Source organism: Mustela nivalis, assembly GCF_964662115.1.
Source record: "Mustela nivalis genome assembly, chromosome: 6".
Classification (NCBI taxonomy): domain Eukaryota; kingdom Metazoa; phylum Chordata; class Mammalia; order Carnivora; family Mustelidae; genus Mustela; species Mustela nivalis.
The window spans coordinates 12,890,226-12,905,022 of NC_139025.1; the positions used below are offsets into that span (position 1 = coordinate 12,890,226).

At 39.1% G+C, this 14,797-nt stretch overlaps 1 protein-coding gene across 9 annotated transcripts in view; it reads left to right on the plus strand.

The window, feature by feature from the left end:
* Positions 1 to 14,797, plus strand: part of SIPA1L1 (signal induced proliferation associated 1 like 1) — a 363,533-nt gene that overhangs the window by 265,209 nt on the left and 83,527 nt on the right. For all 9 annotated transcript variants that reach the window (XR_014312408.1, XR_014312409.1, XM_082733366.1 and 6 more), the window contains 2 exons: positions 2,399 to 2,573; positions 11,793 to 11,896. Coding sequence is in view for 7 of the 9 variants with exons in the window: in XM_082733366.1 (XP_082589492.1) it covers positions 2,399 to 2,573; positions 11,793 to 11,896 (279 nt within the window). In the remaining 2 variants the exon portion in view is untranslated. The remainder of the gene's footprint in view (positions 1 to 2,398; positions 2,574 to 11,792; positions 11,897 to 14,797) is intronic.

Below are 14,797 nucleotides of genomic sequence, written 5' to 3' on the forward strand. Positions count from 1 at the left end.
ATGTCAGCGGTGTGCAGGAGGCTTTATTCTGACATATTCTGTTCCGTTTTACCTACATTTGGTATATAAAAAGGGAACTAGGTTGAATATGTTTCTGTCAATGATTTAAATGAAGTAGAAATAATGTGACGTCGAGTGCTGTTTGGAAGATATGCCATGATTACTCTATCTGGTTGTTGGCACGTTTCTGACTTGGCACTTGACCTTCTGCCTGCTGGGGTCACTGGAGCGAGGGAGAGTCACTGCTAGGAGCTCTCCTGACTCTGGGCGTCCTACTAAGGCTGCGGTGCTTCCTCGCCAATGAGATAGTGTGCTATGGAGGGAGGAAAGCAAGTGAGAGTGTCGCCCCTGTGACATTTCCTCATTACTGTTCTGAATCACTTGGTTTCGAAAGTTGGAAGAGCAATTCAGGTTCATAGTCCCTTATGTAAAATGGTAGGGGCTGGGTGGGTTTCAGAATTCAGAAATGTCCTTATTTTAGAAGGACAAAAGAATATATATACCATATGGTAATATGCCCACTGGGACTGAGACAGCACCCACAATCACATTAATATTTCCACAGGGGAAAAATGTAAATATTCATATAACATGGAATAAATTAAAAATATTTATGTCAGCCCCATCAAGTGATACTGCCACATGTGTTTGCCTAAATTTGGTTTTTCCCTTTCATCTCCAAAATTGCAAGTCAGGGGCTGTGGATTCAAGCCTGGCTGACTGTTGGTGGTACTTAGGAGAGCCAGCACCCAGTCTGTGGTCTTGTGCCTCTTCCTGCTCCCTGGTCACTTCCTCTTCCACTCTCCGGCTCCACTGATCTGTCACAAAGGGATAATATTTGCTCTATGGGCTGTTGTGAGGATCAACTCTTTTTTTTAGAGTATTTTTTTTTTAAGATTTTATTTATTTATTTGACAGAGAGAGATCACAAGTAGGCAGAGAGGCAGGCAGAGAGAGAGGAGGAAGCAGGCTCCCTGCTGAGCAGAGAGCCCGATGTGGGACTCGATCCCAGGACCCTGAGATCATGACCTGAGCCGAAGGCAGCGGCTTAACACACTGAGCCACCCAGGCGCCCCTGTGAGGATCAACTCTTAAACATCAAACAGGGACTGGTGTAGAGTGTGTACTTGGTAAATGTTAGCTGTTACAATCTTTCCTCTTCCCTTTCCCCTTTTGCTTTGGGAGGTGAAAATTGACGAATGCGCTGGCCGCAGTGTCACCCTGGAAAGAAGCCAAAGCAGTAATGGAGTGTCTCGATTTCACTGGGGAATTAAAAGTCTGAATTTTTATACTGAAAATTAAATGTCTTGGGACGCCTGGGTGGCTCCTTCGGTTGGGTGTCGGGGTCCTGGTTTCGGCTCAGGCCGTGATCTCGGGGTCTTGGAATCCAGGTTGGTCTCCCGCGCTCAACGGGAGTCTGAGCGTCTCTGGGTCCCTCTCCCTCTGCCCCTCTCCCCTTCATGTGTGTGCGCGGGCTCTCTCTCTCTCTCAAGTAAATAAATCTTAAAAGAAAAAAAAAAACCTAATGTCTTCTTAAATGGCTAATATCACCATAGAATTTGTTTGCAGAATGACTAGACTTTTCAATGATGAGTAAATATTTTGGTTAATGTTACATCATATTTAAATCTCCTGAATGATTTTTTTTAACTGTCTTTGAGGAGGGAATATTTGCCACTAGCTGATTTGCCATTATGAAACCCCTTTTCAAGTTTCTATTCAGACACTCATCGTTTAGAAAAAATATTTGAAAAGTGTATTGTTGATGATGTTAATGCTCTGACAAAGCTATAACTAAGGTTTATACTTTAGTATATTGGAAAAGTGGCATTGAGATTGAAATCTTTTCCAGTTTTACAAAAAAAAAACACCAAACCAAAACAACAACAACAACAACGACAAAAAAACCTAAAAATTTGCCAGTACATTTATGGGCTTTTTAGTGTGAAACAATATTTATTTTGAAGTATCTTTTGTAAAGTGAACCTCTGCTTTTAAATTTATAAAGACTTCCCCTTTTCTAAAGGGGGGGATGATTTAAAAAGCACTACCTTTTGTTGTCAAGCTGTTTTTTAGAGTCTCATTTTGTACCCTGTAATCCATTCAGAGAAATTCCCTGAAGTACCAACCTCCCTTCTAAGGGTGCATGATCTTGTCGTACAGAAAGTGTTAATTCATTTTCCTGGCCCTTTCTCTTAACTTGTGAAGATGACAGGTATAAATGCTTGTTCTGCTGTATTTTTTGGATTAGAGACAGAAGAATTAAAACAGAAGGATTTCAAGAGAAGAGAAACATTAGCTTTCTGATGGGCCTGTGCCCTACAGGTGTTAGGAGCATCAAAATGGGGCATGGTGGACCTGCCTACATTTACATGCCCTGTACTGCCTCTCTTCCCAGCTGAACTATCAGCAGAAGGTGGGCGTCATGTACTGCAGAGCTGGGCAGAGCACTGAAGAAGAGATGTACAACAATGAATCTGCTGGCCCGGCGTTTGAGGAATTCCTTCAGCTCTTGGGAGAACGTGTTCGGCTCAAAGGATTTGAGAAGTATCGTGCACAGCTTGACACCAAAAGTAAGAAATACTTATACTCTCCTGCTAGGCTTATTTCCCTCCTGCTGCGTTGATGTTCATCTGCTAAATTGCCCATAAAACAACATGGCCATTTACTGCAGAACACTGCTGCCGAGAGGGGAGAGAAGCCAGAGAGGGAGGATGTGGCACCAAAACAATTGAAGACTGTAATCAAAGTAGCTAGGATCGGACTGGTAAAAAAAAGAAAATCGTGTTATCGGAAGTGTTGACGGAGTAGTAGAGCCGTGGTGCAAGTCATGCAGGATGGCTTCTGGATAGTGTTGCACAGATTTCCCTATATTTAGCTGAATGTTAAGAGGGATTGAAAATTCCAGAATCTTCAAACCATCTGGTCGTAAGCTCTAGAATTTTTTATTTTCATGATCCTCGTGCTTATCTACACAGTCAGTCTTCATACGGTTTTCTTACTCATTTTTGTATTCTGTTAATAGTGAGGGCTTTTGTTTGCTTATTTTCTATTTTTATTGTTAAGAGTCTAATTGAATCCCTGAGAAAATAGGCTTCTTAACTTTGGTATCAATTTGGCTCCTGAAATTCGGTGATTGAAAGCACAATGATGGAGCAGGGATTTTTAGTTATGGCTCACGAACATACAAAGTATATGAACATACATGTACACTCCTGTTCCCCTAGTCATTAATAAAGTAGTTAAGTTCTCAAGTATCTATTTAGGTTAGAGTAGGTTGACATCTGCTATGTGTCTGTGAGGAGGCAGTTTTAAATTTTATCTCAAAATCCATCCATGGACATCTGTGACCTGTTTTGCTTAGAGAGGGTCTTTGGGTGAGCATATCTGTACTGTAGTCTGTAGTAATCTCTCCGGTTTTCTGTACAGGAAATTAAATAAGGAGTTGAGTCATGAAAACAGAAAAGCATTCATAAACTCCACTGCAGGGAAGAATTTCCTGTTGCCATGGTTTTGCTGTTGCCAACTTGGAAACGACATGCAAGAGAGACCATTAAAGCCCATAAATAGCCTCAACTCTTAAATATTATTTTAACGTTCCATACTCTGCTTGCAACTGCATGAAATGTGGAATCTCAGTATGCCCTGAGACTCTGCTTTTCCAGAGATTCTGACATTTGCTCTATTCGCTTCAGTCCTGTTGTCCCAATTTGTTGTGTTATATAAATTATTCTCACTGCAAAGAGCTATATGAAAGGGTCTGGGAAGAGAATATAATAAGCACCTTTGTTCTTTTTTTTTTTATCATATAGTATATTCATAGTTTCAGGAGTAGACTTCAGTGATTCATCAGTTGCATATAACACCCAGTGCCCATTACATCGAGTGCCCTCCTTAATGCCCATCACCCAATTTACCCCATCCCCCCCTCCCGTACCCTCCAGCAACCCTCAGTTTGTTTTCTGAGTTAAAAGTCTTTTGTGGTTTGCCTCTCTCTCTCTGTTTTTATCTTATTTTATTTTTCCTTCCTTTCCCCTAGATTCATCTGTTTTGTTTCTTAAGTTCCACATATGATTGCGATCGTACAGTATTTGTCTCTCTCTGACTGATTTCACTTACCGTAATACCCTCTAGTTCCATCCATGTCACTGCAGATGGCAAGAGTTCATTCTTTTTGATGGCTGACTAATATTCCATTGTATACATATATATTCATATATATATATTCCATATTTCGTATGTATGTGTATTAGCATTCCATTGTATATATATACACCACATCTTTATCCACTCATCTGTCAATGGATATTTGGGTTCTTTCCATAGTTCAGGTATTGTGGATACTATTAACACCCTGATTCTCTGCATGAGTGGCCAGATTGGAAATTGGACTGTGATTTATGCATTCACACACACCCCGCTGCCTCTGGGTGATGAAAGGCAATATGAGAATAGCAAGAGTGAGGATAGCAAGACCATGCATAAGCAGTGTGGCATTAAGTAAGACACTAGATAAGCATTTTGCATATTTTGCCTCCAAATCCTAGTAACGGTGAAGGCTGAGGGGGACAAGCCTCGATTAGTAAACTCTTTCACAGTTCTGGAATGTTCAGCAGGAAAAGGCTCCTCTTAGCTGTGTGCCCTCCTTTAAGGCCCATGTAACCTTTCAGGGCAAAACTGAGGAGCGGAAGAGTCCATAATTTCTTTTTCTGCCCTTTCAGAATGTCAGATTTCCTCCAGGGAACAGAAGTCCAAAAGTATGTCTATTCTACAGCCCCGAAAGAGGCAGTTTGCATATTTATCTCTCTTACTTCAAGCTGACAGGATTAAAACCAGCCTCTGCATTCCTCAGCAGCCTCTCCCTGGCCATGGTGCACCCAGGGATGAGAATTTGCTGTGTGTGCTAGGAGGTCATCTCACCACATTTTGTCCAACTTTATTTTGGGTCAGGAAACCCTTTCTTTCAATATAATCATTAAAATGAGAAAATGCTGGGACACCCGGGTGGCTAAGTTGGGTAAGTGTCCAACTCTGGATTTCAGCTCAGGTCTTGACCTCAGGGTTGTGAGATCGAGCCCAAGTCAGGCTCTGCGCTGGGCATGGAGCCTGCTTAGAATCATTCTCTCCCTCTTCCTCTGCACCTCCCTCCTCTGAGAGAGAGAGAGAGAAAGCTGTCCAGTTCCGTGTTCCTAAAGGATTGTTTCCTTTACATTCAGCAGTGATTGGATGGATTGGATCTGTGGATTTGCTTTTCATCAAATAAAAATAGTAATTGTCAATCTTGATTTCTTAATTTTTACTGTGCCCATCTTCTGAATCATCCGGTTGCACATACATTAGATCAGTCACCAGCATACTATGGGTAAATGAGGCTCTATTAATTTAATTTTTTTAACTTTTTTGTCTCCCTATGCTTCCATATGGATAATTCCTCTTAATATATCTTCCAAATTCACTGTTTTTCTTTTCTTCCATAGTGTCTTAATCTGCTGTTAATGCAGTCCAATGAAATTTTCATTTCAGATATTGTCATCTTCAGGGCCGAAATTGCATTTGGTCCTCTTTTCTTATATTTCTCACTTTATCCTCTGTAGGTTCACGTTTTCCTTTAAATACTTGAAGATATCTATGATTGCTGTTTAAAAGTTTTTGTGTGCCAGTTCTCTCATCCTTGTCATTTGAGGTCTCCATTTAACAGATTTTCTCCAGCTTTTGAGTTATATTTTACTGCTTCATGTCTCTGGTTACTTTTGATTAGAGAGTGTATATTGCGAAGGTTTTATGGTTGTCCAGATTTTGTTGTCTTCTGTAAAAGGACTGTTGAGTTTTGTTTTGGTGGACAGATACATTACTTACAAAACAGCTTGATCTTTGTGAATCTTGTTCTTAAGCTTTATTAAAGCGTACCTAGAGCTGTTCTTTGCCCTCTAACTTAGCTCTACTCTAAGGCATGACTTTTCTTGTGTCTGAATACCCACAGATGCAGTGAGGTCTCTTTCCTGTGGCTCGTTAGGACTTGAGTGTCTTCCAGCCTATGTGAACTGTGAGAGTTGTTTGCTTCATAATTCTCTGCTGGTTTTTCTTTCCCTCATAGTTTTTCTGTCTTTCTTTTATTGAGGTATAATTGACATATAGCATTCTGTTAGTTTCCGGTGTAGAATGTAATGATTCAATACTTGTGTATATTGTAAATTACCTCACAGTAAGTCTAGTCAACACGTGTTGGCAAACAAGGTTACAAAATTTTTTTTCTTGGGATGAGAACTTTTAAGATCTACTCGTAGACACTTTAAGATACGCAATATAGTATTATTAACTATAGTCACTATGCTGCACACTCCCCTGATAGTTTTTCTTTGCCTGGCTTTTGGAATCTTACTCTCTGTGTGTGCAGCTTACTGTTCCGTCCAAGACTGAAGGACCCTTATGCAGAATTCTGAACCTCTCTCACTGTGGAGTTTCCTCCTCTTTGGTACTCTGCCCAGCAAGCATCAGCTACCTCAGGCTTCTTGAACTCCAGTGTGTTTTGGTTTCCCTCTTCAAAGCCATACTCTGTGCTCTTGTTCCAAAAGCACCTCCAAGTGGAAAACCTGGTGGGAATCAGAGGGTTCCTCTTCTTTGGCTCTTTTTTTCCTCTGAGATCACTATCCATCCCTGCCTATTATAAAATGCCTGAAAAAATTTGTTTCAGATATTTTGTCAGTTTTCCTAGTTACTTATAACGGGAGAACAAGTCCTGTACCAAATACTCTTACAGGTGGAAGCGGAAGTTCCAGATATTTTCATGTTTGCCATCTCATGCAACTCTCACAGGCCTTGCCAGGTACACAGAATTGGCTTCTTTACATTAACGTGCCCAAGTTTAGATGGCTGGGAAGCATGAGGGAGGTAGAACAGATCCTAATGCTGAGGTTAACAACATGTTCAGAGAAAGCATTAACGTGGAATTAAGTACAACAAACCCCAGAGCTCTGCCTCGTGGCTGTGTCCCCCTTTCTCAAGCCCTTGGGCTCACATTACCCAAGCCATCTCAAGAAATGGCTCTGCTTGTTATGTATTACGATTCTATTCAGATTTTAGGAAGAATTGATGGAGTTTTTGAACCATTTTCTTGTTTTTCCCAGTTTTTCATACAAAGTCCATTTTCCTGGTTCAAAAATAAGGTCTTATTCACAAACAAGCTACAGATGTGTCAGGGGTTGGAACGGTTCTACAATGAAGACATTTTCGGTGGTGGATTTTTTTTTTCTTCCTTATTTTGCCTCCTCATTTGGATGACATAACCTCTAGATAATTACCATCCTCTCACACTACAGTAAATGCAAAAATAAACTTCCCACCAAGCAATTTGTTGTTTGGAAGCGGGAGGCCACCTTCATTTTTAGCTGTGTATATGGGTGAGGGAAATCATTTCCTGGGCGAGTCTAGTTTGACAAGGCAGGACATGGGCGACTTTAGAAGCCCTTTGTAAAGCATTACTCCCTGAAGCTTTCACCTTCCTTCATTTGCTGCAGTGTTTGTGAGTGCCTGTCACTTCCCCCATTTTTCCGTAGTGTTACAAGAGCTGCTGAGATTCAGGGTCTTGGAAGAGTAACAAATTTTTTCCAAAAGAAATAAGTCTTTTATTTGGAATAAATATTTAAACTTTGATAGGGAACTGGATGAAACTAACACTGCTCAAATGCTTTTGCATATGCAAAAGTCCGTTTGGAGTTGCAGACATGGATGAGTGAAGTAAAGGAATCTGTTTTCACCTCCTTAACTCTGTGTGTTACACTGTAAGGTTTTTCCTTTGAGCATTCCTGGAATGCACCTGGCAAAGAATTTAAAGTATGTAAAGGTCCCTCTTTAAGAAAACTACCCTCTTTTACTTCCACTGTACAACATTCTAAATTCTACTCCGCCCATCCTGAGCATCTTTTGTGGGCAAGGACTTTCATATACATTATTTCATGTAATCCTCACAGCGGCGAGAATATCGATGGACAGAGAAGTGGAGTGATTTGTTTGTGGTCATTTAGCAAATGATGCTACTGTCACTCAAATTCAGATCTTACTTCCGAAATGAGAAGCCAGGTAACTGCAGGTGTCTTGCCAAGTGAGTTGTTGGCAGAAAACCGTAGTGGCTGACTCCTTAGTGCCAGCCCCCACTGTCTCCTCCTTCCTCACATCTCCAAGTGTTAGAGGTTCTGAGAAGCCTCGAGTCCCAGGTGTATCCACTGGCACCGGCCTCGAGCTGATACAGTATGGGCTCACCTGTCATGGCAAAGGGCAGGACAACAAACTTTTCTTGATCCTGTCCCTGAAGTAAAGGCCACCGCTAAACATACCTTGAAAAATTATTAGTAAACATGATAGATGCCAGAGCGGTTAGAACTCTTGATTTCCCCAAATACTTCATTAGTGAGTGAGTGAAATCATACCACAAAGGCAGAAGTGTGTGTCCTTCCGAATATGTGCTGCTGTTCCAGATGTCAGTACTTGGCCCTGGCTGTGCTTGTGGGCACAGGGTTCTGCGTTCCCCATACCCCAAGACAAGGTTGCATGGATGGGACATCTGGGGATGGGACATCAAGGGATAGTCCCCAGAAGCCAACTGACGATTATTGTATTTCAAATTAAATAAAGAGATAAAAACGAGACTTATAAGCTATCTGATTTCATCTTGCATTTGATGTGTTCTGTAGTGGTGAGTATGTTTAATTAAGGAAGCTTAAGCTTTCTTCATTCTGTTGACTTTATTTAGCCTACATGCATTTAGTTAATGAGATTACTTTTCTCTTGTGTTCATAAATATTTAAAACCAGGAACTTTCCTGAAATCAAATTGCATAGGTTTGTTTGCCTTCATCGAGCTTTTCTTAACTCTGATACATCTTCAGTGATTGAGAAATGGTTGTTATAACAGTCTGATTACTTGCCCTCATTCAGATTTGTACACAGACACCTTTTTAACCAAGCTTTAGACTACAGAGAAGTCAAGGCGTTGAGTCTACACTAGCAGTCAAGGGTGATTATGACACTGACTGTCTCTGAAACTGCTCTACAAACTCATTAACCAGTTCATACCATCCTCAATCAAAATGCTTAATGTAGGATGTGATCGTGTGTTTTACACTTTTTCAAAGCAGCTGAGAAAAATAGTTACCATTACTCAATTATTCAGTACTGCCTGTCATCTTCATTGAATATTAGAAATTTTACTTTCTCTGACTTTATTAGTGGGTGTCCGTCACTTGCGGGTAGTATGATTTGGAGACAGATCATGTGATTATCAAGATGACCCATAAGATGCCTGAATTTACTTTTTAACTTTTAAAGCCCCTTGACAAGTATGAAGGAGCATTATCTTCCTTTCACCCCTCTTCTCAAAGCATATTTCCCTTTAGAAATTTTTTAATATATATTCTCTTCAGCCAGAGAAAAAAGGATTTTTGTCACTTTCATTTTCCTGATTGTCATGCTATTAAATTTTTCATGGTTTCAGGGTTTCAAGGTCGCTAAAAATGCCACAATAGCAACATTGGATGCTTTATTTTTAAGAAAATATAACAAACATTCATTTTCCATGCTCTCTGATAAAGTTTAACAATTCTGGTATGTATATAGTATTTTCAGGATTTTGGAATTCCTTCCTTCTCAGAAAGGAAAATGTCATTTTTTTGGCCCTCATTTCACCTCTGAAACTTTTGAAACTATTTAAACTGTCTAAAATTATCAGCAAAACTTGGGGATTTCCAGAAGTCTCCAGAAAAAGGCTGGTCAAGCAGCGTTCATGACATAAATGAAACATGCAGAAAAGATAGCAAAAATGGGCCAGAAGTAGAAAAGCAGATGACCTTCCGCATTGTCTTCCACATCAGCTATCTTCTCTGGCAGTAATCCTTTTAGAATTAGACAGACATAAAAAGCGGAATGTAATTCATGAATACTAGATGACAGTCTCTTTTCTAGTTCATTAATTTTGCTCAAAATTGACTTGAAACACATGTAAGTACACGTCAAAGCTGACACATTCACTTTAAGATTTTAAAATGTACTAATCAGTTCAAGAGTTATTTATAGCAGGAGTACTTAACAGTAGATAGGTTCTTCATACTCAAGATCCATCTTAGCTAGTTCAATTATTTATTATAGTGATTTGTAGTTTTTTGTGTTGGTGGTCATTAGGACTTAGAAGATATTTTTTCTTGGAAAGTTATATGTTGGTCCCTATTTTTACAATGTTAGAAGAGTAGTCTGCTTTATTTCACTTTTATCTTGCTTCTAATTCTAACCCTTTGCATTTAACCCTTTGCAAAAATTAAGGTCCTCTGAGAAGCTTGAGGTTGAAATTCCAGGCTCTACAACATTCTTACAAGTCTGTCTTCGAGGCACCATGGTGGTAGTCTATTCTTGGACCAGCGCCTAAGGGCAGTGGAGCTCCTGAGTTACAGTCGCCCTGCGGGTGTTTATTAAAATAGATTCCTTCACCCAGCCCCATACCCACGGAGCAGGATTTCTGGGGGTGGTGCATGGGAATCTGCCTTTTAAACTCACTCCCCAGATGCTACTGTACATGATAAATTTGAGAACTACTGCCTCCTGGTATATGCCAGAGGCTCTGTCTTGCAGCTTCTCTAAAATGCAGTTGAGCATTTTGGTCCTCAGCAGTATGGTTGATGGAGGCTTGAGTTTACCCAGGATGAACACAGTTCTCTCATTTTGCAGTCAATGTGTCCAGGGCCTTTAAGACTAAAGATGCTCCCTTTTGATTGGACAGTTAATACTTATTTCTCTGGTTTCCAGTTATTTGTGGGCAACTGAGTTGTTAATGATTAAGTGGGAAGGGGTTGCTGTTGACTTAAGGAAGGTGAGAGCAGAATGGTCTTAAAACATTGTTGGACATTGCTAGAATACCTTTGTTGTTCAGTTTTACAGTCTTGGTAAATCTCCATCTGTTTCTTAAGAACAGAACATTTCTCTTGCTTAAATGAGAAGTATTGGAAAAGATGTTCTTCGACTGATGTTTGGGTAGAATTTAGGGGTGTGTAAACTTGGATGGGAAATAATTTTACCTTTATTTTCACTGATCCCCTAAAACTTAGCACTTTCTTAATAATTGAAGGTAACAAACTCTAATTGTTTAAGTTCTACCTATAATTTTATTGCAAGTAGAAAGCATAGGTATTTTTATACTGTATTTTTTTGGGAGACTCTTTAAAATATTACTTATGTACATCACTACTTCAGAGACATAGTAGTTACTAGATCAATTGCTAAAACTTTTTAGAGAAATCTAGTATCATTTTAAAAGTATTTTTGATAACTATTTTGCTGTATAATAGATTTCTGTTGTAATCATATATATTTTATACATTTACAAATACTATTCTGACAAGGGACCCATAGGCTTCATGTGACTACCAAAGGGAATCAGATACAAAAAATGGGTTAAGTACACCAATGCTCAGGCCCTTGGGTGGCTCAGTCAGTTTAGTGGCTGCCTTCAGCTCAGGTCATGATTCCAGACCCCAGGATCCAGCCCCGCATCAGGCTGCCTGCTCCACAGGGAGTCTGCTTCCTCCTCTCCCTGCCGCTCCCCACTTGCTTGTGCTTGCTCTCTCTCTCTCTCTTTGACAAATAAATAAATAAAATTAAATTTAAAAAGAAAACACTGATACTAGATCTTATTCTAACACCTTTTCATTCTAAACCATTTCCTTTTTTTTTTCTAAGATATTTTCCGTAAGTGAACTGTTTTTCCTATTACAGTCATCTCGTCATTATATATATATATTTTTTTTACTGTAGCTGACTCCACTGGAACCCATTCTCTGTACACAACATACAAAGACTATGAAATCATGTTCCATGTTTCCACCATGCTGCCGTACACGCCGAACAACAAGCAGCAGGTAAGAGACCGAGCCGGCGTTGTCTGTGTTTCCTCACCCTCGCTCATCTCCCCCAGAAGCCCGAGTGGCAAGTTTGTAAAATCTTAAACCAGAATTTAATGTTGCACCTGTCACCACAGCAGGAAGCTTTGTACTTTGCGGAAATAACGAATAGCAAATGAGCTGAAAACAAATGAAGAGACACAAATTCTAGGTTAACAGCCAGCTGGATGGCTTTGTGAATTAATCACTTGCTTTTCACCCGCGGGGACGGAGGTTTTCATGGAATCTGAAGAGAACAACTTGAAATCATGGTGATTAGGTGACCCTGCAGGGTTGCAGAGACCATGTATGAGTGGGTGGAATTCCATCTCAAGAGGCCAAGGTACAAAGTAGGAAAGTACTGATGTGTCATTGCAGATTTCAGAGGAGGTTTGGTACCCTAACTGGGAGCAAAACCAAAGTAAATGTCAATGAGATCTCAGAAAAAGGTATTTTCTTAACCTTAATGAGGAGACCACAAAGAAGATAAAAAACAATTACCTTTGTATACATTATACACAGTTTCTTTTTAAAAAGATCTAAAAGCACAATGTCTATTACTAAAATAGGGTAGTTGACATAGGAAATGAAGAAACCTAGAAGTGGCAGATTGTCACGGAGCAAAAGGGAAATGGGCAGTATTGTTTTAGAAAGTATGTGGTTATTGCTGTTTTTAAAAAATATGTCAAAATAAATGATACCAAACTGACATTTAAAAGAGCTGGAGAGCAAACACCTTCTCCTTTCGATAGCAGTTATAAACACAAGCCGTCCAGAATTACTTCTGACCTTAAAATGGATCTAGATTTTGTTATTGTCAACTGTTGTGCTAACAGAACACAGGCCAGCTGCAGAATGAATCACATCCTCTCTCCCAGAATTTAACCAAACAGAGATCTAATCGAACACTTCATCACTGCAGGTTTGATTAAATCACAAATCGAGGTAATGAAATTTTGCTTCTTATAATTACCAAAGGAATCAAAGAGAGGAGGCAAAGCAGTGAATCACCTATAAATCTGAAATAAATCTATTTAGACTAAATTCTATGATCTTGAATTTGATAGCAGTTTTTTAATGCAAAGTCCAAGTTCCAGATTACCCAAAGAGGAAAACATGATGGTAAGGAAAATGTACTTTTCTTATTCTGACCAGTAAGTAGACAAAAAATTTCAGGATGTTCACAAGTGATGTTTAAAGGATTATTCTTTCTACCTGATTACTCAGCAGAGAAGTAAGATACATGAAAGGATAAAAAATTAGTTAACAAGATTCAGTTACTTGTTTATTTCTCCTAAATGAGTTGAAGTGTGTTGAGCAGCATTAGTTGGTATTTAAATAGACAGCTATCCAAGTTATTTAATTTGGAGGCGCAGTCAAGGCAAAAGTGTTATTATGGTCCTAAATCAGAGTGAAAGAATAGTTGGTACTGCTACATCTTAAGAAATTTTAATTCTCTACCTAGAGAATTTATTTCTTTTATGTAGATCACTTTAGGCTTAGAAAAAACAAACAGAACATAGCTTTTAAAATCTTGTGGCAGGAATTTATTTATAAATAGTGTCTTTCATTATATATAATGTGAGATGGATAAGTGGATTTATTTCTGTTTGGGTCCTTTACTAAGACTTTAGTGTTACATATCAAGCAAGAAGAAAGAATGACATTGCATCAAAAAGACAATGACATCATTGTATGTATACATCAATGATGTAATACATAGACAAATTGCATTTTCTTTTTTTTTGGCATGCCCAAGATCCTGAGTAGATTAATAATGTTTAATAATGGATAAGTTCTCTATAGCAATCAGTACAGACCAGCCTTTATTTCTGTAACATTCAATAATGTATCATGTTTAGAAATGAAAATAAATGGCCTCATTAGAAGTTAATTTTGGGATGCTTTGAAACGGGAGATAAACCATAAGAGACTCTTAATCTCAGGAACAACCTGAGGGTTGCTTGAGGGTGAGGGGGAAGAGAGGGCGGCTGGGTGATGGACCATTGCGGAGGGTGTGTGCTAAGGTGAGTGCTGTGAATTGTGTAAGACTGATGAATCACAGACCTGTACCCCTGGGGAAAATAATACATTATGTGTTAATAATAAAAAAAGTACATTTCTGGAACATTCTAACTCCCAATTCTCATCCCTAATCTAAAAGGCTACTGTTTCTCCCAGCTGGCAGCCAATACTAAATCATCGATTTTACTGGTATGTAATTTGTGTAGGTTAAAGTCACTGGAGAATTTAAAAAAAAAAAAAAAAAGTTTTACAAATGTAAGCCTATACCTTATAGATAGTTGATATAAATTGTATATTTTGTTATTTTTCTCCTTGACAGAACCTCTATATAATGAATGAGAAATGCAAATTTTGTTCAACTTTTTTTTCATACTGCTTAATTAAACTATCTAATAAACCCCTCTGACAGAACCGCTGACCTAACCTGACTTGGGGTGCCTGAATTTGAAAGCCACCTTTCCAGAATGCTGTTGAATGTGAAACAGAAGGTGGCCTTAAGCAGCTTCCACTGTAATTAAAAAAGCTGCTTCAACTTGAAATTTAACCCACTTTAGAAATATTAGGAATGTCTGCATTCCCAGCTGGTAGGAAATACAGAAAGCATCTTCGAAAACACCTTAGCCACATTTCTTTAAATGGAGTGAATTCAACCAGAACATAAATTGCATTGTAATTACTTCAGCCATTCTCTTCTCTAACACATCTTCCCTATGGCAAGTTTCTTTCTTATGTGAAAATGGAACAAAACTGTTGTTATGGAAACAGAATTTGGAGAGGCTGGAACTTGGCATAATATGCCAGATATTGGTTTGGTCCTGAATGGGCTCTATATTTTATGCAAATTTCAGAATATTC